This window comes from Macrobrachium nipponense, chromosome 12, assembly GCF_015104395.2.
Source record: "Macrobrachium nipponense isolate FS-2020 chromosome 12, ASM1510439v2, whole genome shotgun sequence".
Classification (NCBI taxonomy): Eukaryota; Metazoa; Arthropoda; class Malacostraca; order Decapoda; family Palaemonidae; genus Macrobrachium; species Macrobrachium nipponense.
The window spans coordinates 54,204,905-54,214,904 of NC_087205.1; the positions used below are offsets into that span (position 1 = coordinate 54,204,905).

Here is a 10,000-nt window from a genome sequence, read left to right on the forward strand (position 1 = left end):
GAGCAAAAGCCAGGTCCAGAAACACAGAGAGGTCAGCCCGCGGGCAAATCCTCCCGAGTTCAAGCGCATTTCACATCTCGTAACCATGACCTTTTTTCAAGGTTACGAGCGAACAGCGTCATGACTGAAGACCTCTGAATGTGTTTCCTACCGGAGGCAATAACTACTTAATGCACACACCAAGTTATCACCATCATTTCATTTTTCAAACGAAACTGATAATAAAAATTCCAGGGAGAAAAATTCATATCAAATTCATATTAAAAATGCTATGATACAAAAATATCCTGGGTTAAATATTAGTAAAAATATGTCAAGATCATCACTATGAAGGGAAGGAATAAAATAGCCTATTAACTATTGAAAAAAGGTAAAAAAAAAAATAACAGGTTAACTACTGAAAAGGCATATGTCCACCTGTGCGAAAATAAGTGTTTTGTTTTGATCTGATCTGAAACTGAGGTGGTGGAGAGGGTGTGGGGGCTATTATACCATGGGTGGGAGTCATTCTTTGAAGTGTTAAGTGTCACAATTATAGTATTTTTTGTGAGTATAATTTTTGGGTGGGAGCCGGAGCAAGGTCTGTTGTGGAAACTTTTGACGGGTTTTATCCTGTCTTTGAGGTGTCGGGGTGGGGGTGGGGGTGAAAGTCGGGGTGGGAGTGGAGTGGTAGAAACATGTAAGAGTCTTTGATCTTTTGAATTACTTACGAAACATCACGTGCAGCTCGTAGCAGGATGAAGATTTCCTTGTGGTGTGGTACTCCATGCAAGGGGCCCTAAGATGGAAGACGACGCATACCTTTTTCATATAGCCTGAGTTGTTATTTCAACTTGCACTACAAAACACACTTAGGTGGGTAATTGGGAGTAGGGCGGTTGGGTTGGTGTTGGAGCGGGGAACTGAAAAGGGTGATGCGTAAGAGGAGGGAATAATTATCAAGACACTGGTCAAGACACAGAGGGAAGGTGGGGTGGGAGTCAACAAGAAAAAAGGAAATACGAAACAAGGAGCTCGAGATGAAGTATGAGGAAGAAAAGTGAAAGGAGTCAGGAAACGTGTGAAAGTGGGTGTCGGTGTGTTTTACTGGGAAATGAAGAAGTGGTAACAGTCAAAATCAAGGAATAGATTTCAATGAGGGTAGAAGGGTGCTTCCGCTTGAAAGAAAAAAATGGGTTTCGTCGGGTGAACAGTGCTTTGGGTATGGCGGTACTGGTGGGGGGTCTATGGTTCAAATGGTGGAGGTGGAGGTGAAGGCGACTTTGATGGCTCGAATGAGGAGAAACTGTTGTTGCAATGGAGAGCAGCAGATGCTCTGTTAAGGCATCAACTGCCTCAGGGCAGAGCAGTTTTGGTGAATCGTTTTGGAGAGCTTTGGTGAGAATGGTGCTTTCATAATGCTTTGAGTATTAAAAAAAGGGGGCAATTCAGAGATAAAAATACCAAAAAACACTTTGACCAGGGAATAAAGAAGAGGAGCAGGGTCTGCAAGCAAGATTATTTTAGTTTTACTCTATACTTCTTCAAGATTCACGACTTCATGGTGGAAGAGAATCAAGTCATCATAAGAGCAGGAACTGATGGCATTCCAGCAAACTTCTTTCTTTCACTGAATATGAAAAAGTTGGTACTAAAACAGAATTATTTGAATGCTGTAATAGAAAAAGTAAATTGGGAACAAGACACTAATAAATGCTATAACAATTGCTATAATTATGGTAATCGTAATAATAAACCTTAAAACCTACAGATTCTTCTAATTCACGATTCCGGAGGCTCACAAGACTTTAAAGAAAGAGTCCAAAACAAGATTCTCAGGGGTGACTTCAGACAGAAGGACAAGATTTTGAAAACAGTGGATGTTGCTGAAAATGGATATTTCTCCAATAAGGATTCAGAAATGAAATACAACTTTCAAAAAGGGTAGTTAACTTGGTTAGATATAATTAGTATGTCTCGCAAGATGACGTGATGAGAATATTTACAGACAAAGTGTGAGAGGGCGGGAGGTGGCGATTATGATAAACGAAAGTTATGCTGAATGACGGACGATGATCACACGATGCTCTTGTTGTCAGAAAGCGAGGAGTGGGTGATGAGTGGGCGTCTTGTGCTTGTCTTGTGTTTATGAAGTGTTCGTGATGTCTGGACTGTCAATGGATGGCTAATGAGAAGGTTGAACCTAAAAATAAAGTGTTCGTAAAGGGGCTAATGATCTCTTTTTTTTTTTTTTTTTTTTTTTTTTTTTTTTTTTGTTATCGGAAAACTCGGGGACTATTTTCCTCTTCTTTACCTCTTTCTTTTCTCAAGTTATATTTATCTTCACGTACAATCGGTCTCTCTTTCTATCTCTCTCTCTCTCTTTCTTTCTCACTATTGGCTCTTTGAAGCCTTGAGCGACTAGCGACGAACAAGCGAGTCCTTCCCGATCGCTAGTCGTTCTCTGGTCGCTTCCAACCTCCTCGTCATTCCTGTCATATTGCCGCTGAGCAAAAGAACAACAAACGACAATGACAGCGACAACAACAACTGTAGACAAAACTCGGGCTCACACTCGACTGCCTTCAAACTTTCTTGAGCAACGGTCCCGTCATCTTTCAACAGGGATTCTTCTCTTATTATCCACTCTTTCTTTTCATAAGGGGGGGAGAGGGTTTTCTCCTCTGGGGCTCTGGGTTGGGGGGAGATAATGGGGAATGAAAAACAAAGAAAAATAAAAAATAAAAAAAACGAGCGCCCGCCCAAAGACGAGTCAGCCAGTAGTAGTAACCTTTAGGAGGGGGGGCGAGTCATTGGGTCACCCACATGGTTACTGATTTCCCGAGTGGCGGCGAAGACCGAATGGTGTGTGAGGCGATAATGAAATAATAATAATAATAATGATAATAATAAGTGTGACAACAACAATGTGATATAGTGAGATCGGTGCTTGTATGGCTCTCTGATGGTGGGGCACACTTAAGATGGGCACTGTCCCTGTGTCATAAGAGATCCATTAGCTTTGGCTTCTTAGACCTGCAAAAGAGAAAGAGAGAGAGAGAATAATACAAGACAAATACACACTGGACGCTCTATTCATCCACTATAGAAATGAATGAGGTCGCTTATTCATCTCTGAATGACTCCAAGAAGCCTCATCAGAACAATAATCTTTCGCCAAGACTATTATCACAATCACAACTACTACTACTATTTATTGACTAATATCCTTCTTCACCGAGTTCTTAGGATTCGTTCCAATTTTGAATGATGTTTTCTTTTTGATCTTTGGTTTGTTGGTTCCACAAGGGGAACGGAATGGAGTAAGTAGCCCCTGTCGGCTATCGTGAGTCACGTCTCGTAGTTTTTTTCGCTTTTTGGTTTGTTTTCAAAAAGCCCTCCGACAACACAGTGCTGATCTCGTTACGCCTATTCTTCTTTCTCTGCCTAATTAATGCATCAGTCAGTGTTCATTATCAAATTTCAGGTTCCTGGTACTGGAATCTGAGACTACACAAAATATACGTATATATATATATATATATATATATATATATATATATATATATATATATATACTATAAATATGCATGTATATATATATATAGTATATTTATATCATATATATAATACATACATACCATACATACATACATACATACTCCTACATACTCCTACATATATATATATATATATATATATATATATATACGTACATATATATATATATATATATATATATATATATATATATATATATATATATATATATATATATATATATATGTATGTATATATATGGTTCCTTCTCGTTACTTACTATGGCCAACCTATATACTTTACGTGATTTACTTTTAATTATACAATGACATATATATACATGTATATATATATGTATATGTATGTATATACACACTATTATATATATATCAAGAAAGTTAGGAATATCAAAAATGTTATGAAACGATTAATTTCGCAGTTCAATTCAAATACATGACATAAGCAATAATAGATACAAAAATAATAAAAAAAAATCTAAGCTTATTTATAATAATTCCTTAATTTAAAATAGCACGTTGGCAAAAATTGTCGTTAGTTAATAAGGGATGAGTTCAGAATATATGAGGCGAGGGTGAAGCTTCAAATCAGTCGAAATTCTTCCTCGTCTTTCTAATATGAGAGAAATCAACGGAAGAACAAACTGCTTGAGAGCATCAGTGGCTCCAGAGTTCCAACCAGGGCTCTGCGGAGATTTATATTTTCAAAGAAAAGAGGAAAAAAATAGAAGCTGATCACTTTAGATTTTGATAAACGACAAAACATTTTTAATTTTTATGTTCAGGACTAAAGAAGCAGACTGTTTCGAGGATACTTTAGACGCAAACACGTCATTTTTGTAAGAATGAAAGGTTAAACTATAGAACGTCGTGATAATAGGAAGATGATCATGTTTCAAAACCTTCACTTTTGCTAAGATAATGTTGGCATTTCCGTAAGATTCATTTGCAATGTTTTCACTTGTTCTAAATGTCTAGACGCCAAGATGGACGTATGAGAAAATTCGCTTAACAGCATTCGCATAATCCGCATTTTTGGTATTTCGAATAATGCTGTTCAGTGAGCACCTTCTCTCAGCCGGCTACTCAATACGCACCCCGCAACCTGAAAGACTTCTTGGTAAAAAACAAAGGAATGTTGTCGAGTTCCCGTTGTTACGAAAAAAGAAAGGCAACGAAAGTACAGAATTGTTCTACCCCCAAAAAACACAATCAAAACTAGGGGCATAGAGAACTTATCTGCCATAGCAACATTAATGTTCAATGATGATGTGTAACAAAGTGATTTGAAAAACTTTAATTTTTCGATCATAGAATCTTTTGAAGCAACCTTCACTATGGCTTCCATCTCTCACTATATTAAGAACCACATTGGTTTTTGTGTATTTCAAAAAGGCTGAAGTGTTATACAAAAAAGAACAGCTGCAGTAACATATAGACAAAAATCTCATTAAGTAACAAGCAATCCAATTTTATAACGAATTTTAAGAATACCACTACATCTCATATAAGTTCTTGCCGACTGCATAAGAGTCTCACAATTTAATTCAAAAATTATAATCATATATCAGTTTCTTACCAATTACTTAGGAACGCAAATAAAAGTCTGAAAAACTAAAACAATAATACTAAAATATATTTAAAAACAAAACAAAGGAAAGGGCAAACGTTAATATATAAACACCCCCTTTTGACAAAAGGGACATACATTTTAAACCTTATGTGCTTTTATATATATATATATATATATATATATATATATATATATATATATATATATATTATTATTATATATATATATATATATACATATGTATATAATTAATTATAATATATATTATATATATATAATAATATATATATTATATATGTAATATCTATATATATGAAACTTCATTCAAACTGTAATAGAAAAAGGTAAACTTTACAGAATATGAATTACCGATATAAATTGTTCAGGGACAAACACAATTTTGAAAAGAAAAAAAAAATTGCGCGGCCCGTTTAATATTCTTACCACCCCAAACCGTAAAATGGTAAAAAAAATGCTAATAACTTGAAAACAGAAAATTCCAATTATCCGGGAGCGGGTGGTAGAAAAACAAAAACACAAACACAAAAAGTAGTAATGGTTCGAAAACCTAAAACTCTAATTACCCGGAAACTTAAAATTCCAATAATGGGAGTAATTACGAGAAAAAATGAATGAGAACGGATTGGAGAATGCGACCTTTCAAATAAACTACGGGGAAATGGATATAAATCGCCACGGTATGGTAATTATCTCGTAGGGTAGGGATGTTAACAGACCAACTACAAATCCCGCGAGCGGGTTACCTGGTACACTCATCAACTCAAAAACAGCATTAGAATATCGTCGTGGGGACTATAATAGTCTGTCCGTGCAAAGGGATGGTGGGTAAGGGGAGGTTTAAGGCTTGAGGGATACCAAGGGGTAAACGGACTGGACCGCTGAGGGCATTATTATTGTTATAATAATATTGTGCCTTGCAACCGGGATTGTGGGCTGTCGTCTGATTTTGCCGGGAATGGGCCTGTTACCGAAGTGTAAGTTTCACACTGGTGACGGACGCGAATTCCATGATAATAAATCTTATGAAATGGGGATTAATTACTGGGTGTAAGGACTTGAATATACAGCAGAGGCCTTGCATATGAAGGGAAATTTGCAGCGGCTGCACTTTAGAAAGCCGCCCAATGCTATCATGGAAATCGAGTATACTACGCAGAATGATGGGAATCAAGAATTTGTGATGTATTCCAGGCACGTAGTAAAGCTTCCAATTGCCGGTGCATGATACAAGCTACTACCCACTGGTTGAAGGCGCACTGGAATTTACTGTCAGATGTTATTCAACATGAGATGTAAACTTAGATTTGGGTCTCGAGGACCCTGTGCAAATTAGAAACACGCCTTTAAGGCAGAGGAATGTTCAGAGAGAAGAAATCCTATATTCTTCAGGAATCTTTTGGTCTTCTGCCAGAGATACGAAATGCAGTTAAAAAACTGCTAATTTGTTGACCTTGACACAGGGGCAACTGATACAGGTTATTCTTTCTGCCGAAAAGAACGCCCCGGGTTCTTTTCGTTACAGTCGATCTTAAGCTTGACTCAAACAGTGTTTGTTTTATCAATGTGTAAGATCACAATATTTGGAATCTTACGAGGAAAGCCCGCTTGTGGTTCAGTCTGTTTAACTGTTCGAAAAGAGGAGTACGCAGGAAGTAACGTGGGTTTCATTTTTCGAGAATTGACCTCAGGGCCTCGTGACTGACAAAAAGTGATTAGGTTTCGGAAAAGACAGGATTAAAAGTTTCGGGGAAAAGGGACCCGCTGGCGTATAGAATCCTTAACTTTGGCTGATGCTTGCTGAATCTCAACGTTCTTGCTAAGGCCTGATAGAAAATTTTCATAACTTATCGAATGAATAACCAAACGAAAATCAGTATTCTCTTCTATATTTTTGTCAGAGTTCAGCTTAACTGATCCACCATGAGAAATTTATATATCAATGGAAGGATACAAATTTACTATGCGGTCCAGTAAACGATGACTGAGAAAAACCTCAAATAAAAACTGAGAAAAACCACAGATAAAAACTGAGAAAAACCACAAATAATGCTAACTGGTTTTGAGAAACTATTTCACACATTTCTTGCAAAGCATTTTATTTCTATAGCCGACACGCTACCAACTTATCGAGAATCTCAGTTCAACGATCGCTTGAATGGAATCTATGGCACGCAGGGCAATAAATATACCAAAAATAGGAGTTGACTTGTTTGAAACTTCGATGCTGTTCTCATTTAAGAATTCATTCATTTAGAATAAATTCCGATGTGGACACTTGAAAGTCCTCGCTTTGATAGGATTTGATGAAATCCGTCATGAGGGTAACGGGGAAAAACAAAAAAAATTCAACAACGCACACTTGTTCTGTTCACAAGCTGAAGAAAATCTTGACTTTGACTGAGCACTTGCAAGTGTTGTTCATTCAACAGAATATTCATAGACATCATATGTTCTTAATATGATGCCGAGATCTTAATCTATTTAATTAGCAAACAAAACAATATTTAATTCAAAACCCTGTCTCGCCAATTGTTGCCAGAAAACGAGCATGTTGTTTACAAAAAGTTACTGACCAATTATTCATGCCGTAGTAAACAAAATCCAATCAACATTTATATTTTTGTTAATTTAAAAAACATTAGGCAATCATATCTGATTAATGCATATAAATATGAATACATATGAATATATATGTATATATACATACACACAGATATACATATATATATATGTATATACATATATATATATATATATATATATATATATATATATATATATATATATATATATATATATAATATATGTATATATATATATATGTGCATATATATATATATACGTATATATATGTATGTATATATATATATATATATATTATATATATATATATATATATATATATATATATATATATATATGCATGCATTATGCCCACAAATGTTCTTAATATCCAATTCGCTCTACCTCGGAATTAATATACTTCATATATGTTAACCGAAGGGGAGTTTTTTAGTTGATGATAATTTCGACCTCCCGTGGATTCGAACCAGCAGACAAAGGAGAAATCAAGACTTCTGTGAGGTTATCGACTCGGCCAACCATTGTCAACTATGTTGGCCGATCGGTAACATCACTGAAATCCTGATATCTCCTTTGTCCGCTGGTTCGAAACCAAGAGAGGACGAAATTATTATCAATGAACTAAAAAATTCCCCTTCCGTTAACATATATGAAAATATATTAATTCCCAGGTAGAGCGAATCGTAATATTACAGGACATTTGTAGCTTAATGCATGTACATGAATCACGGTGACGTGACACAAATTCATATATATATATATATATATATATATATATATATATATATATATATATATATATATATATATATATATATGTATATATATATATATATATATATATATATATATATATATATACTATATATATATATATCTATATGTATATTTATATATGTATCTATATATATATATATATTATATATATATATATATATATATACCCATCTATATAATATATATATATATATATATATATATATATATATAAAACCCTCAAGTTGATTCTCATTTGAACCATGTACTCTCCTGATTACAAAGTCTGACTACGGTCTTGAAACGACCGCTCAAATCTTACGCTAGCGCGCGCACGCACGAGCACTAGCATAAAAATGGGCAAATAATGTAATATAAAGATCAAATGACGATTTAGTTGAAGCAATGACGTTTCTGATTCAACCGTAAATGATTAATGGCGCATGGCTATGCTTTGTGAAAGGAGACGAAAACCAGAAGTTGAGAAGTGGGCAAGTAATTCTTTCTGATGAGAGGTATTTCCCTAAAAATTTTTTAATTTTATCTCAGTTATCGAGATTTTTTGTTTTTCTATTTCGAACAATGACCCCTCCAGTCATTGTTCCAGTCATTTACCTTCTGATAGAAATAGATCAAAATTGACTGCAAAATGCAAAAGTTCTTCGTATATTATTCCATCAAGGCTCTCATTCCCTTTTTGCATTAGGGTAAATCAATCTTACGCTGCGCATCTCAGTGGAAATGCGACTGTTAAAAGTCACGGCTGTAAGTATGTAGTTTAAATCAAAATAAAAAAGAAGTAAGAGCACTTGCTTGTCTGTCTGCGTGCGTGCGAGAATGTATGTGAGTATATCAGTGGACCTTCCAAGAAATAAACTTGTGTCTGTGACATAAGTGCTGTTCAGAGAGAAGGGAAAAAGCGTGCTTTAAGGAGTATGTGCCCACGCACATACTTGGCAATGTGCGAGTGCGCACATGTTTCACGGGCGCCCCGCAAAAGGCTAAAATGCTACGTAGCATATGGTAGACTGGAAAAAAATACAGAGAACACATCAAGCAACGACTCTGGTGGCAATACACACAAGTAAACACGAACACAGTCGAGGATATTAAAAAGAAAATGAATCATCATCTGGCACCACACGCTGCACAGTCAAACAACAAAGCCATAACAAATAAAGCGGTGGATTCATAAAGCAAAATTTTAAAATAGAGACCGGAGGAGGCCAAAGAGGAAAGTGAGGAAAACGCATAGAGGGAGAGAGTGAGAGAGAGAGAGAAAGAGAGAGAGAGCAGGCTGACCAAACAACGGTCCTTATTAAACCAGCCACCCATTTACTCAAGAACTTTTGAAGTCCCCTTCAGGAGCAAACCCCTGGCCCGCCTACATCTCCCTTTTCCCGCCCACGCCAACTTACTCCCTTCGTCAGCGCATTGAACATTTAGCTTTAATGGGTGCATAAGAGTCGAAATCTTAAGTGAGAAAATGCAGTGACATACAGCTAAAAGCTGGGCATGCTTCTTCGGTGTT

At 35.9% G+C, this 10,000-nt stretch overlaps 1 protein-coding gene across 12 annotated transcripts in view; it reads right to left on the reverse strand.

Moving 5' to 3' along the window:
* Positions 1-10,000, reverse strand: part of LOC135224544 (mechanosensory protein 2-like) — a 745,504-nt gene that overhangs the window by 202,447 nt on the left and 533,057 nt on the right. Inside the window, exons 1-2 of one of the 12 annotated variants that reach the window (XM_064263638.1) lie at positions 2,294-3,015; positions 711-778 (exon numbers count right to left, since the gene is read on the reverse strand). The exons of 9 other annotated variants lie outside the window; for them this stretch is intronic. In XM_064263638.1, the coding sequence (XP_064119708.1) occupies positions 711-768 (58 nt within the window). In that variant the 5' untranslated portion in view covers positions 769-778; positions 2,294-3,015. Of the gene's footprint in view, positions 1-710; positions 3,016-10,000 lie in introns of those variants that run through there. 2 more of the 12 variants (XM_064263635.1, XM_064263637.1) reach the window with 2 other exon arrangements.